The sequence below is a fragment of the Myotis lucifugus genome, unplaced genomic scaffold (genome assembly GCF_000147115.1).
Source record: "Myotis lucifugus unplaced genomic scaffold, Myoluc2.0 scaffold_2941, whole genome shotgun sequence".
NCBI lineage: Eukaryota > Metazoa > Chordata > Mammalia > Chiroptera > Vespertilionidae > Myotis > Myotis lucifugus.
The window spans coordinates 1-18,465 of NW_005873989.1; the positions used below are offsets into that span (position 1 = coordinate 1).

General features: G+C 41.1%; 1 gene segment (V, D, J or C); it reads right to left on the reverse strand.

The window, feature by feature from the left end:
- Positions 1-6,055: 6,055 nt before the first annotated feature.
- Positions 6,056-6,714, reverse strand: LOC111824614. The segment is given in 2 exon segments: positions 6,056-6,543; positions 6,666-6,714. Coding segments are annotated over 2 exon segments (537 nt in total).
- Positions 6,715-18,465: the final 11,751 nt, after the last annotated feature.

Here is an 18,465-nt window from a genome sequence, read left to right on the forward strand (position 1 = left end):
GGGCAAGACCCACTGGACCTTGTAATAAACTAGGAGTGAGATGGAAATCATTTTTTTAAAATATATTTTATTGATTTTTTACAGAGAGGAAGGGAGAGGGATAGTTAGAAACATCTATGAGAGAGAAATATCGATCAGCTGCCTCCTGCACACCCCCCCACTGGGGATGTGCCCCCAACCAAGGTACATGCCCTTGACCAGAATCGAACCTGGGACCTTTCAGTCTGCAGGCTGACGCTCTTTCCACTGAACCAAACAGGGTAGGGCTGGAAATCATTTCTGTATGAAGCCAGAATATAGGAAGGGCTACACGCTTAATGAAAGGACAAATGAACAAAATAATTCCACGGGCAGTTAACAAAAAGTATTATTTTTCCTGGTTTAGCTTTCGGTGGAGGATTTTAAAAAGTTTCCTCTAAATATTCATGGTGTTGTATTATCAGCCTTTTAGGGTTTGGGATAGACATTGTATGATCAAGAAGATACACACTGAGAATTATCAAACCAAATGACATCAGGTATATTGCATCCCAATTGCTTGCTAGAGGCAAAAATAAATATTTCCCAGAAAACCCATCATATTCCAGGATTGAAAATATTCCCAAAGATAAATTCATAATATCAAATTTTATGATGCACAAAAAAATTAAGTCACCCTGAGTGAAAACCAGCAGAATCCACAAACAAAAACACCAGATGCAAAAAGTCATCAGGAGTTGGCATTAACACGTAAAATTCTGAATAGATGCATAATAATCTTAAATAAATAACTTCAAAAAACAAAAGGAGCAAGGTGCTTTCAAAAATGACTGCTCCTATGTGTAAAAGACCCAAGTAGAGTTCCTAGCAATGGAAATTTATATAATTTAAATTAAATAATCAATTGAAATTTTAAATGGCTTATTGAAGCTGAGCTGTGAATTAGTAAACTGGAGAGCAAGTCTAAAGAAATTACACACAATGTAGCACAGAGAAGCAAAAGGAGGGAAAAGGGGAATGAATAGACTAGAATATGACAGAGTGAAAGTTGAACAAGGAGTAGGTCTACACTTCAGGCCATCTCTTCTTCTATAAAATTATGGGCTGAAGTTCCGGCCCTTCTGAGGATTACTTTTCACCACTACCATCAGAAACACACTGTATTAAACTGTAATGAGCGTTCTAGAACACAGTGCAAATTTATCCCATGAAGCCTTGGGTATGAAAGGAGGGGTCAAGGTGTGTGAAATAGGAGTGGGTACTATGAGACTGAGACGTGCTCTTGAAATTAAATTGTCCCTTCTTCCAGCTATGCTTGAGTCTGGTCTTGGTTATAATTTTTCACGTATCACAGAAAACTTTGTGCTTGTCCAGCCTTCCAGTGTTGCTGATCAGATGACATCCAGTTCTGAATGTGGGATGAGGCATTCGGTCAAAAGCCAGGAGCAGGTTTTCAAAGGACAACAAGTTGTTGGCAGGTGGAAAAAGTATGGCTTTACACCAAAACTCTTTGTATCAGCCTTGAGGAATGCCAAGGGCTTCACAGAGCATCCCAATTGGCCTCAGGTACTTTGAGAACAACTGAGCCTGCGTGGTCTCTGGCCCAGGTGGCAGGGCCGCTTTCATCCCAACCTTGTTTCTGCTACACAACTCTCTTGTGCCCACCCAGGGCCAGCCTTACAGATGACATAGTAATGGACCCAAGCAGCACACCCAACTGCAGTATATGTTAATTCCAAAGTCCACAGAGGCCCATGAATTACTGCACTTCTTTCTGCATAGTAGATGGTAATAAGACTTATCTCTCATATTAGAGGGAATATTCTGACATGTCCCACACATCTGGACTACGTATAAGCTCACCAATGTGGCAGGTCCCTGAACTTTTGCAGATTATACATTATTCTGGCCTGCATATGTCATATACTGAGGCATCTAGAGTGCTTTATAATTTCTATTCACAAAGAACAATCAGCATAATACCATGAGTGCAATGGGCCAGTATGCTATTAAGATCATTAAGGGCCTTCTGAACCATATTGATAGAGAAGAGGCTAAATATAGCATTGAGAAGAAATAGTTCAAGAGTATTTCTGAACTTGTCACTTGAAGGCAAACTATATTTGATTGTCTTTACTGAGCATTTCTAAGCAACTTCTGGAGGAATTTATCTTCAGGCTCCCAGTAGCCACCTTTCATGTCTGTGGATTGGGCCCTACAGCTAGTCCCACACATTTTCTCTCCATCTCAGTCTACACATTCATACTCATACCTACCCACAAACACACAAACATCTGTCTCTGCCTGGAAGCTGTGGTTTCCTCCCTCCAGCTTGCCTCGACAGAGCTCATCTGGATGAGAACTGGGGAGGAGGGAGATGGGCAGGAGGAAGCTGAAGTTCTTGCTCAGATCTCTGATCTGTGCCCGGCACTGTGTCTCCAGCGCTGCAGAAGTAAAAGCTGCTGTCTTCGGGGTTCACACTGTTCACAGTCAGAATGGAGTACGTTAGGTTTGGGCGGTGGATGGGAAACTTGTCCTTGGTAAATCCACTTTCATAAGTGGCCTCAGAGCCCTGATTTGCCGTTGCAATCAGTGTCAAGCTCTGTCCAGGAAGCTGCCGGTACCAGAACATTACGGCAACTTGGCTATCAACCTGACACTGGATTGTCACCGAGGTTCCACGTTGACAGATGTCCCTGAGTGGCCTTTGAGTGAGGAGAGCACCAAACACAGAGCCTGGTTGCAGGGAGATAGAGAAAGCCATGAGCGCTGACCAGCTTGTCCCCAGGAAGGAAGCTCTTTTTACTATTTGCTCCAATGTCACCTTGGCTCCCAAAGAACCCTGTGGCACTGCCTCCATTTTGTTCTGCCAACTGTTATTCTGTCATATCCTATAATCCAACATCTTCTCTCTCCTCCTCCCCCCCATTCTCTGACTGGTGGCCTCAGACCTTCTACTCCTCTATTCAACATTAGTATTAATCCCATACTTCCCCACCCAATAAGGCTCGTACCGTGTCCTAGGAGAAGTAGTAGGAAAGTGAGCATCTTTAGGTGATATCCTCTCCTCTTTCATGAGAAAAGACACTGAGAAGTCACACTCAAGGTCATCTTTCCTCACCACTGTGTAGTTCCTTTCATGTAAATAGGAAGTTGAGTTTCTGCAAAATGTGGAGGAAACTAGTCTGCCCCTAGTGGAACTGTGTAACTCTTCACTCACAAGGTATCCCAGTATGTAACTGCCATCATCCACTATGTGTCACCACCTCTCCATCCATCATTATTCAGTGCCATGTATGTGCTACCCTTTGGGTATAAAGCAAAAATGGGATGCAGCACTGACTTCAAATAACTAAAGTAAAACTTTAGAATATGAGGGAATCTTATAACTCAGAATTTCAACTGTCTGTTGAGTCTTCATTGTCCCAAACCATCCCCATTATTCCTCCCTCAACCCATACTCTAGTAAACTGGCCTCTACTCCTGTTTTCCTCCCTCCAAATAAAATACTTTATTGTTCATAAAAGTTGAGCTAGTATTTTTGTGCACTTACTCCATGCTTTACATGTATGATTTCAGCCTATAAATTAGGCTACTTAGGCACTATCATCCCATTTTTACAGATGAGGAAAACATAAAGATCTTAAATAACCTACCCAAGTTCACATAATCCAAGAGTAAGTGACACAGGCAAGACTCAAGTCCATGTCTATGTGACCTCAAAACCCAATGTGAATATCAATATTGTCAAGGATGGTCTCACTTTGCAGTTGTCTGAACTTAATAAAATCTGGTGAATGAATGAGAATGACAGGCCAAACACTGTAAAGGAAACAAAGACCTTTAGAAACAAATTCTTGTAAAACTAACCTACCTTATATCTTTGATTCAGAAAGTCCAGCTAATTATACAGCGGTTCTCAACCTGTGGGTCACGACACCTTTGGGGGTCGAACGACCCTTTCACAGGGGTCACCTAAATACATCCTGCATATCAGATATTTACATTATGATTCAAACAGTAGCAAAATTACAATTATGAAGTAGCAACGAAAATAATTTTATGGTTGGGGGTCGCCACAACATGAGGAACTGTATTAAAGGGTCACAGCATTAGGAAGGTTGAGAACCACTGAATAAGATGCACTCTTAAAAACATAATGGCTATTTTTGGGTGGTGTTAATATTACATTAGAGATGAATGTAGATTACAGGATTTACTCATATTTTGGAAATATAAAACTGGAAAAACAATTTACCTTATGATCAAGGAAATGCAGCATGTTATAGATAATAATATTTCAGTAACCATTTCTGCTATGGCGTGTGTGTGTGTGTGTGTGTGTGTGTGTGTGTGTGTGTGTGTTTGTTGCAGCCTGTACATCTATGGGCGGTGCCAGAGGCAGTGAGTGATGTAAGATAAACCCTGCTAAGTAGTATGCTGATGAAAGGTATAGAATACTCCATTTTTTTTCATGACAACTAGGGATACATTTTTAAAATTTAGACAAATATGTCAAAATTTCTACCAAAATAACCCAAGATCTTTTTCTAGTTCATTCATAAATCCTAAATATTACCAAGTGACTCTTAGTCTTTAAAGAATTCCAAATCTTTTCCTCTCAGTGGTATTCTTTCTTTTATAAAACAATAGCAAAGACATTCTTTTCTCTTTTCATTATCTTCAAACAGCACTTGTGTCTTTAGACTTTACTTTCAGAGTGTCATGGTTACCGTTATCATATAATTTTAATGTATTTATTTATTTAATTAATACATGCACATGGTTAAAATTTCAAAAAACACAAAACTGAACAAAAAGTAAGGTACCTTCCCCAGAAGCAACTGGTCAATAAGCTTGTTGTATCTGTTACTAGACATATTCTTGACTTATTCAAGTTTACAAGTATCTGATTGGTCTTCCTATACCTTGCTGCTTATTTTATTAACAATGTATTCTTAGCAATACATTGAAAAGATTAGTTTATAGCAGAACATACATATTTGCCTCATTATTATTTCCCATTTTATTATGAGAATTTTAAAACCTTTATAGAAGTTGAAAGTTTTATATTGAACATTCATGTGCCCACCACTTAGATTCTACCACCTTGATAAAGCCACTTTTTGCTTTATCATAAAACTATCCACCTACCCATGTACATTTTGGATACATTTAAAAGTTAATTGAAGGCATAGTTCACTTTTAAACACTTCAGCATGCATATAATTAACTAGTGTTCAATATTTATTTATGATTCTTTTTAAGGTAAATTTGCATACAGTAAAAGACACAACTCTTAAGTACCATTAAATAAGTTTTGAGGAATGCACACACCTGTGAAATCTACCAAGCTTTTTAATACTCTTTTTTGAAGTTACATGCTTTTTCTATGTTTATTTTTTCACTGAATTTCTTGGGGTGACATTAGTTTGCAAAACTATACAGGTTTTAAGTGTATAACTCAACAAAACATCATCTGCACACTGCATCGTGTATCCATCGCTGTAAGCAAAGTATTTCTCTTGTATTCCCAAAGGACTCAATTACTATTTACAGACAGGATAGATGTTTCATTCTTTAAAATACACAGATACTTTCCCAGATGATCATGTGTACAGATGTAACCTAATTTTCATAACCTCTGCATCATAATTTATTCCTTACCTGTTTCTAGTAAGACATTAGTGACCACTTAGAGAACGTGGAGAATGATTGCTTTTTATTAGAGTTGTTCTAATTTTAGATTGAATGAATAGAACTCAAATTCCACACACTTTCTCTTAAATCAACATAGGGAGAATAAAATTTATCTGAAGAAGGAGTTTAGCTTGTGTGATGCCCCCTAGTGAAACATTGATTAAGAGCAAAGATATGGAGCAAAGTGGCAAATGACAGTAAGATGGACAAGAATAAGAGAGGGAGAGAAAAATTTGTAAAAAAAAATGATAGAACAGAGCTTCTTCCATGTAAATATGTGTGAGGATGTTTCCTCCTGATTGCGGTAGAGTCTCATGAATTTAGGCTGGGGATAATACACAAGTCTGGGCAGACTAACTTGGGAATGGCCCCTAATTCAGAAACGATGGTGCATGGGGCATAAAAGATATCCTGTGCTTTCCAGACCAAATTGTACGTCCATGGGCTTGGTTCCACTGAGTGGCCACCTTTGTTCAAAGTAGCCGGTGTAACTCAGCCCTGAGTTAGGGTCACTTCCCTCTGGCACCTGCCTTTTTTGTGCAGAGAGGATGTGGTTGTGCAGCGCTGTGGATCTACTGCTGGCACAGAGGTACACAGATGTCTGGTTGGTGCTGGCAGTCCCCAGGATCAGGGAGAAGCCCTTCTTCTTCTTCCTAGAGACACTGTACCCATCAGGGAAATCTCCTTTCTCATAATTCTCAACCCCATATGAGAAGTGGAGCAGCTGCAGCCCCAGAGCTGAGTCTTGTCGATACCAGAACATTCTTTCATGGTCCATATCCTGTAAACATTCCATCAACACTTTCTCTCCCTTTCTTTTGATCAGATATCTTGGGACTTGGGTTACTTCTGCATCCATGAGACCTGTGAAAGGAGGATAAAGGAGGTAAAAAGGAGGTCATCAAGAAGCTTGATGAGGGAAAAGTCTTGTATCCAGGGCCTAGAAATAATAAGTTAGGAGTTCAACACCAACTTCCCAGACTCACCTACTCCCAGGAAACAAAAGGCCACACCACAGAGAAGCCTGAGTCCCATGGCAGGTTTGAGGCACAAGTGTATTTTCTCTGAGGCCTAGGTTACAGGCTGATCATCTCTGATGTCATTGTCCCTGCCCACACTCATGATCCCTCAGTAATCCTCAGATTCTAAGAGAATTTACTAGTAGAGGGACTAGAGTGAAAGCCACCCCTTTTCCTCATGGGAGTGTCAGTGTGTATGTGTGTGTGTGTGTGTGTGTGTGTGTGTGTGTGTGAGTGTGTGTGTAGATAAAAACATACCAAGCCTGAGACAGCTATCTTAGAAGGACCTGCTTACAGGGTAGGCTCTGGGATTGCATCTGGGTATCTGGGTTTCAGTAGTGTCCCCGCTGTTTAGTTCATTGTGTCTAGGCTGCTGGCACAATGTGGTTGATGTTCAACACTCACTTTGCTTCCTTGAGTCTGGAATTTTGGAATGTGCCAGGGAGAGGGTGCTTGTGTGATCATCTGTGTTAGTTTTCTAATGCTTCCGTAGTGGGTGACCAAAACCAGAAATTTGTTTTGCTCACTATTCTGAAGGCTAGAAGTCCAAGATCAAGGCGTCAACAGGATTGGTTTCTTCAGAGGAACCAATCGGCTTATAGCAGGCCATCTTCTCCCCTTGTTGCCACATGATCTTCCTTCTGTGTGTGACTGGGTCCTAATTTTCTTTTTTTCTTTTTTTATATAACACCAGGCATATTGGGAAAGGACCCACTCCAATGACCTCATTAACATAAATTACTTCTTTAAAGACCTTATGTCCAAATACAGTCATGTCCTGAGATACTGGGACATAAAACTTCAACATATGAATTTTGAGTGGATGCAATTCAGTCCATAAAACCAGCCACCAAAAATATCTGGGTGCTGGAGAAACCAAGATGGCAGCATAGGTAAATACTTGAAATTGCTGCCTTGCACAACCACTTCAAAAATACAACTAAAAGACAAAACAGACATCATCCAGAACCACGGAAGGTTCAGGCTGTCATACAAGCACCCAGCAGAGGAACTAACCAAACTACTCAGGAATTCAAGGACATTTTCCTGGAGGAAATGACTTCTCAATTCATATGCAGAAGAATTGTTATTAGTAGATATTCAGGTAAAGAGGAAGAGGAAGGTGCTCCAGGTAAGATGAACACTATAGGTGATGAGCCAGGAGTGAGTCAGCATAGGACATAGGTGGTCACCCGAGAGATGTGGAAACATCTGGTAGAAAGGAAGGCAGTTGCAATAACTGTAGAAAGAGGAAGTTCACGTTAGGATGGTAGGCAGGTATGCAAACACCACATCATTAGAAGGAGCTGAGAGGCTTGTGAAGTAACATAAGCATGAGTCTTTAGCTGGTAAATGGGTTTTAAGCTCAAGAGAGTGAGTAGTTTGTAGGTTGGACCAGGTAGCAAATTAGAAAGGTGGGTGACTACTTGAAAGGTAGTTAAGGAATCCAGATGAGAGATGAGGTTTGCTGGACCATGATGTTATCAATGAGGTTAGAAAAATTAATAAAATTTGCGAAGAATTTAATACTTGGAAATGTGGAGGAAGTGGCCACGGATGAGGTGTGGAAGGAGAGGACATCTCTGGCTCAGGCATTTTGGTGGACAGCAAGACACTTTGCTGAGATGTCAGATTTAGCAAAAGACTCAGAACGTGCTATTTCCCTGGTGACAAAACACCCAGGAATAGGATCTATGATATGGGACAACATGTTGTCGAGTACTTGGATTGGTATGGACTATTCTTTGGGCAACAGTGAAGGTCAGTAAGGAGAAAGGATGTCAGAGTGTATAAGAATCCTTGTCTAGGAAAGGAATCCCTTACCCCAGCTCTAGCCCAAGCACAGTTAGCTTGTCCTGCCTGGCCTTTGACAAGCTCATTGGTACAACAAGTGAGAGCAGGACACACTGCAGAGGGTCTGCATCCCTCAGAGCCCCAGAAGCTGGGGACTTGGGAGGGACTTCTATGGGCACTGATGGTGGGGGAAGGTTTCCCTCCTGGTTGGGTGGGTCCTCCTGAGGGAGGAGCCTCCTTGCTCTGTGGCTGCCTTTTTTGTGTGGAGAGCAGCTGGCCATGCAGTGCTGTGGTTACCTGCTGGCACAGAGATACAGAGAGGTCTGGCTGATGTTGGCTGACTCCAGGGTCAGTGGGAAATTCCCCTTCTCTGTTCGAGACACCTTGTACCCATCAGAAACCTCTCCCTTTTCAAAATGATCAACATTAATTGAATAATAGATCAGCTTTAGACCCAGCCCTGGGTCTTGTCGATACCAGTACATCAATTCGTGGTCCATATTCTGAGAACAAGTCACTGTCAACTGCTTTTTGGTCTCTGTGATGAGGTGTCTTGGGGTCTGGGTCACTTCAGCTTCTGTGGGACCTGTGAGCAGAGGAGACAGAGCTAGAGGTAGCCGAGGAGGGTGCCTGTGCTGTTGCCTCTAGGAAGGGACTCCAGCTAAGACCTGCAAGCTTTGGCCAAGGGTTGCCAAGTGTTCTGGAACTCACCTGCTCCCAGGAGACAAAGCATGACACAGCCCAGGAGCTGAGGGCCCATGGCAGCGTCACATTGGTGTCTGCCAGCTCTGGGGGCTCTGGTTGGTTTCTAAAATGTCTGCATCTGGCCCTCATTTTAGGGAGAGAAGCCCTCCCCTTTTCTCAGAGCTTTAACATTTAACACAGGCAACCAATACAAGCCAACGTGGGAGGGCAAGCTTGTGGTCACTGTCATTGTCCCTGCTCTGCTTTGAGGCTGCTTGTTTCTGAGCATTTGACAATGTCTTTTCTCTGTATGCTTTTGTCAAGCTTGGCAAGTCCTTTCTGTATTGTGCGACTTTATAATGAAAATTGGTATAACATATTTGAGTATCACTTAGAAATGTGACTACAGGAGACTTATGCTATTATCAAAGCTGTACCTTTATCACTTAGAAATGTGACTACAGGAGACTTATGCTATTATCAAAGCTGTACCTTTATATGTAGAAATCCTCATTTCTATTCTGCAGAAAAAAATTCCAAGTGTCTTCCCATCTTTGTCTATCCACTGATATATATAGTTAGCAATTACCTTTTAAAAGAGTCTCATGTGTAGAAAAGAGAAATCCACACCATGGATTAATTTATTGGTCTGTATCCCATTCAAAATCCTGGACACAGGGCTCTTTCCTCTTCAGCAGATTTGACTTGGTCATAAGTGCTAACAGCTGCTTTCCTCAGGCTGGAGTTTAGGGAATATTTCTTCCTTTTCCTCTTCTCTCTCCTTCTCTTGAGGGGCTGGTGAAAGGCAGAGTTGATGTCTGCCTTCTTCGGGAACCTCACATTTATGCAGCACATTCAGTTCCCCCGTATGCTCTTGGCACCGGCTTTGCTTCGCTGCCTTCTCCCCATGTGGCTCCACGTGGAAGGTCTCTGTCCCTGGATGCTGTGTTGCAGCCAGACTACTCTGGATCCAAGTCATGGGGACCCTGCTTGAGGCCGAGGGTGTCACAGCTTCTTTTCTGACTTCCTCCAGCAGCTGCACATATTGCTCCCTTTTCTCCTCACTAAGTCCTTCCTGGTGTTGCCCAGAATATCTTCCCCCTTGAACAGCTTTGATATTTCCTTGTGCTTTTTTGGAATCAAAGTATTCTTGTTGGGGAGGAAGAAGACAGAGAAGGAGACTGTCCCATCCCTCCTAATTGCTTCCAACCACAGCTACAGCTTCCCAGAGACTTTCCGTATTTTGCCAAATCATCATCTTCAAGCAAGAACTGGGCCTTCATCCCAGCTTGGGGGCTGCCTTCACATCTCAGAGATGCATTCTTGCCCTCAACAGTTCCTCTTCCATGCCAGTGAGGGAAACAGCTGCTCCCATGGCATTAACTCTGCTCTAAGAAGGAGCCTTCTCTCTTTATATTGCTGTACCATTTCTTTCTGGGAAGCACTGTGGCAAGTGAGCTCAGTTTAGCCTCCATCCTGGGTGTTAGTGTTGTCCTGGCAAGTCCTCCACATCCCAGCTGTGGGCGCAGGTGTCCTGAGGGAAGGAACGCAGTGTTCATTCTCAAGAACTCGCCTTAAGTCAATAATTCCGTATTACTTAGTAAACATCGTCTCAGTTCAACTGCATCCCCAAAGCTAACTTTACTATCTATTTACCCTCCCGTCCATGGGATTTTCCCAGGTTCCCTGCTGCTCCCAACATCATCAAAGTGGATAATGATACAGCAAAGATGTATAATTTGTCCCAAGCATTTTCCATATTAGATTAACCCAACATCCTACATGCCCACTCCCCCACCAGCTAATTCACTCTCCTCAGGCACATGCTTCACCCCATTTCTCCATCCTGTTAACCGCAGGGCTGCTCTGGTGTCTGCTATTTTTCTCTACATCAACCAAGACTAAAATGCTGCTGATATGCTCACGTTAGGAACCAGTTGGTGTACCTTCCCACCTTTCCTTTCTAGAACCTTCCCTGTGATCCCTCTTTTCCAGGGTCACCACATTCAAAGTTTGGGGAACTCTACTTCCCCAATCCGGTGCAGGCTCCAGTGTCCCTAATAAAGGGACTGGGAAGAAGAGAGAATGCTCTAGATGGCCAGAGACTCTCAGCCATCTCCCTGCACCTTGTGCACTTGAATGCATTTCCTTCTGTGCTGTCCCTCTCCCTCTGTCTTTCCCTGTACTTCTGTACTTCTTCACTGCTTGCTCTCAGCCTCGTCCTCTGAAGCACCACTTAGTAAGTATGCTTCTCTCACCCACGCTTTCTGGGTCCAGTATCTTGACTGCAATAATGATGCCTGCCTCTACCCAATTGAAGAGCCATTTCTTTATAACTCCTGTAGAAGAATACAAGGTTTATACCTTTAAATATATAGAAATCTTTTTTTCTATGTGTGATCTTGATATAAACTGTAGAATTTTCACCACACATCAAATTCTATTTTACTTTCACTCAGATCAGGCCATATTGGTTCTGAGGAAGTCACTCTATCCTCTATATTTTCCTATACTGTATGATTAACCTTTGAAAGACCTCATAAAAGGTATTTGTATATTGGGTTTGCTTTCAATTGGTGACACAGTGTTCTTTTTTCCCTTTTATTTATTTATTTATTTATTTTTAAATTCATTATTGTTTAAAGTATTACATGAGTCTCCTTTTCCCCCATTGACCTCTCCCCAGCTGCTCCCACTCCCCAGCACATGCCCTCACCCCCGTACTGTCTGTGTCCATTGGTCATGCTTATATGCATGCATACAACCACGCCTCATTCCCCGCCTTCCTTCATAGATTGGACAGTCTGTTTGATGTTTCTATGTCTCTGGTTCTATTTTTGTTCATCAGTTTATAATGCTGTTCATTATATTGCACAAATGAGTGAGATCATGTGATATTTATCTTTCTCTGACTGGCTTATTTTGCTTAGCATAATGATCTCCAGTTCCATCCATGTTGTTGCAAATGGTAGGAATTCCTTCTTTTTTACAGCAGCATAGTATTCTATTGTGTAGATGTACCACAATTTTCTAATCCACTCATCTGCTGATGGGCACTTAGGCTGTTTCCAAATCTTAGCTATTGTAAATTGTGCTGCTCTGAATATAGGGGTGCATATATCTTTCTGATTGGTGTTTCTGGTTTCTTGGGATATAGTCCTAGAGGTAGGATTACTGGGTCAAATGGGTGTTCCATTTTTAATTTTTTGAGGAAGCACCATACTGTTCACAGTGGCTACACCAGTCTGCATTCCCACCCCAGGGCAAGAGGGTTTCTTTTTCTCCATATTCTTGCCAGCACATGTTGTCTGTTGATTTGTTGATGATAGCCATTCTGACAGGTGTGAGATGGTACTTCATTGTTGTTTTGATTTGCATCTCTCGGATGATTAGTGACTTTGAGCATGTTTTCATATGTCTCTTGGCCTTCTGTATGGCCTCTTTTGAAAATTGTCTATTTAGGTCATTTTCCCATTTTTTTATTGGAGTGTTTTTCTTCCTTTTGTTAAGTTGTATGAGTTCCCTATAAATTTTGGAGATTAAATTCTTATCGGAGATAACATTGGCAAATATGTTCTCTCATGCAGTGGGCTTTCTTGTTGTTTTGTTGATGGTTTCTTTTGCTGTGAGAAGCTTTTTATTATGATGTAATCCCATTTATTTATTTTCTCCTTAGTTTCCATTGTCCTGGGAGCTATATCGGTAAAGATATTGCTACGACATATGTCTGCTATTTTGCTGCCTATGGATTCTTCTAAGATTTTTATGGTTTCCTATCTTACATTTAAGTCCTTTATCCATTTTGAGTTTATTTTTTGTGTAGGGTGTAAATTGGTGGTCTAGTTTCATTTTTTTGTATGTATCTGTCCAGTTTTCCCAACACCATTTATTGAAGAGACAGTCTTGACTCATGTATTATCTTGTCTCCTTTGTCAAATAGTAATTGAGCATAATAACCTGGGTTGATTTCTGGGTTCTCTGTTCTGTTCCATTGGTCTATATGTCTGTTTGTGTGCCAGTATCAGGCAGTTTTGAGAACAGTGGCTTTGTTATATAGCTTGATATCTGGTATTGTGATCCCTCCTACTTTGTTCTTCTTTCTCAAGATTGCTACAGCTATTTGGAATCTTTTTTTTATTGCAGATGAATTTTTGGAGAGTATGTTCTAGGTCTTTGAAATATGTCATTGGTATTTTAATGGGGATTGTATTGAATCTGTAGATTGCTTTGGGTAGTATGGACATTTTAATGATGTTGATTCTACCAATCCATGGACATGGTATATTCCTCCATTTGTTAATGTCTTCCTCTATCTCTTTTTTCAACTTTTTGTTATTTTCTGAGTATAGGTCTTTTACCTCCTTGGTTCAGTTTATTCCTAAGTATCTTATTTTTTTGTTGCAATGATAAATGGATTGTTGTTGGGTTTTTTCTTTTGTTTGTTTGTTTGTTTAGTTTCTCTTTCTGTGAGGTCATTATTGGTGTATAAAAAAAGCCATAGATTTCTGGGTGTTAATTTTGTATCTTGCTACATTGTCCAACTCATTTATTAAGTCTAGTAGGTTTTTGATAGAGTCTTTAGGGTTTTCTATGTACCATATCATGTCATCTATGAATAATGACAATTTTACTTCTTCTTTTCCAATTTGGATGCCTTTTATTTCTTCTTCTTGTCTGATCACTATGGCTAACACTTCTGGTACTATGTTGAACAGGAGTGCTGAAAGTGGGCATCCCTGTCTTGTTCCTGTTCTTGGGGGAAATGGTTTTAGTTTTTGCCCATTGGGTTGACTGTAGTTTATCATTTAAGGCTTTTATTATGTTGAGGTATGATCCCTCTATTCCCACTTTGCTGAGAGTTTTTATCAGGAAAAGGTGTTGAATTTTGTCAAATGCCTTTTCTGCATCAATTGATATGATTATGTGATTTTTGTCTCTCAACTTGTTTATGTGACGTATCACATTTATTGATTAGCTGATATTGTACCAGCCTTGCATCCCTGGAATAAATACCACTTGGTCATGGTGTATGATCTTTCTAATGTAATGGTGGACCCGATTTGCTAAAATTTTGTTGAGGATTTTAGCATCTATGTTCATTAGGGATATTGGCCTGTAATTCTCTTTCTCTGTAGTGTCTTTATCTGGTATTGGGATTAGGGTAATGCTGGCTTCATAGAAAGAGCTTGGAAGTGTGCCTTCCTCTTGAATTTTTTTGGAATAGTCTGAGGATAGGTTTTAGTTCTTCTTTGAACGTTTGGTAAAACTCCCCTGTGAAGCTGCCCCATTCAGAGCTTCTGTTTGCTGGAGCTTTTTTTTTTTTTTTTTTTAGGTGGGTTTGCATATTTATTTATTTATTTATTTATTTATTTATTTATTTATTATTTTTGTTAATCCTCCCCCAAGGATATTTTTAATTGATTTTTTAGAAAGAGTGGAAGGGAGGGGGAGAGACAGAGAAAGAGAAACATGGATGTGAGAGAAAGAGAAACATCGATGTGAAACTCCTGTTCATTGATTGCCTCCCACATGTGCCCTGACCAGGGCGAGAGATCCAGCCTGCAACTGAGGTATGTGCCCTTGGCTGGAATTGAACTTGGGACCTTTCAATCCACAGGCTGATGCTCTATCCACTGAGCCAAACCAGCCAGGGCTTGCTGGAAGTTTTTTTATTACTGTTTCAATTTCATCAGTAGTTAGATTGAGTTTTGGAAGCTTATATTTTCCTAGGAATATGTCCATTTCATCAAGGTTTTCCAGTTTGTTGAAGTAGAGTTGTTTGTAGTATTTTTATACAATTCTTTGTATGTCTGTGGGGTCGGTTGTTACTTCACCTCTTTCATTTCTGATTTTATTTATTTGGGTCCTCTCTCTTTGTTCCTTGGTGAACCTGGCTAGAGGTTCATCAATCTTGTTTATCCTTTCAAAGAATTAGCTCTTGGTTTTATTGACCTTTTGTGTTGTTTTTTTTTGGTCTCTGTGTTGTTTATTTCTACTCTGATCTTTATTATTTCATTCCTTCTGCTTACTCTGGGCTTTTCTTGTTTTCTTGTTGCTCTCTTTCTAATTCTTTAAGTTACAGGGTTATATAATTTATTACTTTTTTTTTTTTTTTTAGGTAGGCCTGTAGAGCTATGAACTTCCCCCTCAGGACTGCTTTCACGGTGTCCCAGAGATTTTGGATTGTTGTGTTGTCATTGTCATTTGTTTTCCGGATGCTTTTTATTTATTTTTTATCTCTTTGGTAACCCAATCATTGTTTAATACCATGCTATTTAGCCTCCAAGTGTTTTTTTTCATTGTTTTTATTGTAGATGATTTCTAATTTGATGCCATTGTGATCTGAGAAGATGCTTGGTACGATTTCTATCTTCTTGAATCTGAAGAGACTTTGCCTGTTCTTAATATGTGGTCTATCTTTTAAAATGTCCTGTGTGCACTTGAGAAGAGTGTATATTCTCACAATGTTCATTTTTATCAAACTTTCTCTTTCCTCATTATCTGAAATATATCTGTATTAAGGGATCTCTTAGCACCCTCTAGTGGAATAATACTATGGTAGGCAGAATATGGGCCCCTTAGAAGTATTGAAGTCCTAATCCCCACAACCTGAGACTGTTTAGATTGCCAGAGGGAATTAAGGTTGTGGATGTAGTTAAGGTTGTTAGTCAGCTGACCTTGAGCTAGGGAGAGTATCCTGGATTATCCAGTTGTGCCCAATCTAATCACATGGGTCCCTAAAAGTGAAGAACCCTTCCCAGATGTGTTTAGAGGAGACATGAGCATGGAAGAAGGGTTGGAGATGGCACATTGCTCATGAGGGCAAGGTCACTGCACTCTTTGGTTTTGCCATTTTTTAGTGCAAGGGAATATAACCTGCCTTTGATTAAACCTGCTGGTGCAGAGGGGGCTAAGCTCTCTGGTGTCCTGATTTTTCTTGGCCCTTTCTTTCTCTGTTGGTGTGGGCAGACAGGAATTTTAAGAAGGTCCCCCAATGATCCTTGCCCCATGTATAATCCCCCTCCTTTTTTGAGTATAGGGTGGGAACCTATGAATATGACATCACTCCTGGGATTATGTTATATTTTTTGGCAAAAAGTAATTGTCCAGGTAGGTCTATTCTAATCTCATGAGCCCTTTAACAGCACAACTTCTCCAGCTGGTAGCAGAAGGGGAGGCCAGAGAGCTCTTTGAAGCATAAGATTTTAATGAGCATTTCTGGCTTTGAAGATGGAGGGGACTGGAAAGAGACTGCAAGGAACTAAGGGAAACGCTCAGTGATAGCCAAAGAAACAGGGTCTTAAGTCCTACCACCACAAAGAACTGAAGTCTGCCAATAATGGGAATGAGCCAGGACAAGGGACTGGGCTTTAGAAGAGAAAGCAGTCACATGAGACCCTGAGCAGAGAACCCCACCCCCCTTCCCCTTCCATCCTATACTTTGCACATGCAGGACTGTGAGGTAATCAGTTGGTGTTGTTTTAATCCCACTAATTGTTTTCCTCCCTCTGGATAATCCTGCGCCCACATACTGTCTGCAAGTCTTTCACTCCCCTCTGCCTTCTGCATCCTCTTGTTCTTGCTCCGGCCTCCCCATCTGAGGAAGTCCCACCACAATACCTGTTTTCCTGTACAATAGGGATCAGTCATTGAGAGACTCCATTGAAGAATCTCTGAAGATCTTTTCAAAATAAGGGTTATTTTTTCTTTATTTGATAAGAATTCAATTCAATCAAAATTTTCCCACATCTGTAACTGGGAATTGAAGTTTGCCTTAGAAAATACTCAATTTGGGTTAAGGCTTTCTAGCCTAGAGAAATATCAAGCAGGGGCAGATACTTTGATTCCAATAGGAAACGTCTTAGAGGGGACAAGAATGGGAAAAGATAAGTAAGGAAGGTTAGGTCGCAGCAGGACTTTAGTGCAATTTTGTGTGGAATCTTGGGGTCAGGAAACTTGAGGGCAGTGTTCCCTCCCTCCTTGCTTCACCTCTATTTTGTGCAGAGAGGATGTGGCCTTGCAGCGCTGTGGAGTCACTACTGGCACAGAAGTACACAGATGTCTGGTTAGTGCTGGCAGACTCCAGGGTCAGGGGGAAGTATTTCAATTCACTTCGAGAGACACGGTACCCCTCAGGGACATCTCCTTTTGCAATGGTTCTGATACCATTTGAGTAGTAGATCAGCTGCAGTCCATATCCCGGGTCTTGGCGATACCAGTACATTGAAATATGATTCATATTCTGTGAGCATTCTAGAGTTAATTCCTTTCTTGTCCCCAAGATCCTATGTCTTGGGAACTGTGTGACTACAGCATCCTGGTGGCCTGTGGAAAAATAAAGGATGATCAAATAAAGATAGACCCTGGAGGATGGACACAGATGTTGGAGCCCTGAAGAAACATTTTGTTGTTGAAGCCTGGAAAGCCAGTGACAAGGTCCCTCACCTGTGCCCAGGGCTCACCTACTCCGATGAGACAAATGACAACACAGCAAAAGAATCTGTTGCTCATGGCAATGTCAGATGAAATGCCGTCTGGGACTGTGAGGAGTTTAGTCTCTGACACCAACACTTGTCATCTACCCCTGGCCAGGGACCACACACTCCTCCCTCACTGCTTCCGAAGAGAAGTGAAAGTCTCTCAGACCTAACAGAATGTGGTGGTTTCATCTATTTAGGCCACGTGATTGTGTTGTTTGTTTTCTTGAAGAATTAGCATGGCTGTTTTTTGCCTCTATCAATTTTCTTTTTAAAAAAATATATATTTATTGATTTCAGAGAGGAATGGAAAGGGAGAGAGATAGAAACATTAATGACGAGAGAAAAACATCGATTGGCTGTCTCCTGCATGCCCACTACTGTGGATTGAGCCCGCAACTGGGCATATGCTCTGATTGGGAATCAAACCAGTGACTTCTGGGTTCCTGGGTGGACAGTCAGCCGCTGAGCCACAGCTGGCTGGGCCTCTCCTCTATGAATTTTCTAATTTCCCTTATATGATTTATCTTTTTTGATATGGTGGGTTTGCATCTTTTGCATTTTTTATGAGACTGTTATGGTAAATTGAGTAGTGTTTATGGACACTGCGTGTTTTATCTGAACACTTGGAACTCTTTCCATTTTATCTCTTTACCCAACTTCAAATTCCCCTCTAAAAGTACTCCCATATCTTTAGCCAGCCAAATATCATTCTTTTCCATGAGTGCCACACAATCTCTGCATTTTTCCATTTCTCTTTCTGAGGGGTGATTCTTAAAGGAGTGAAGCAGAATGGAGCAACCAAATACATA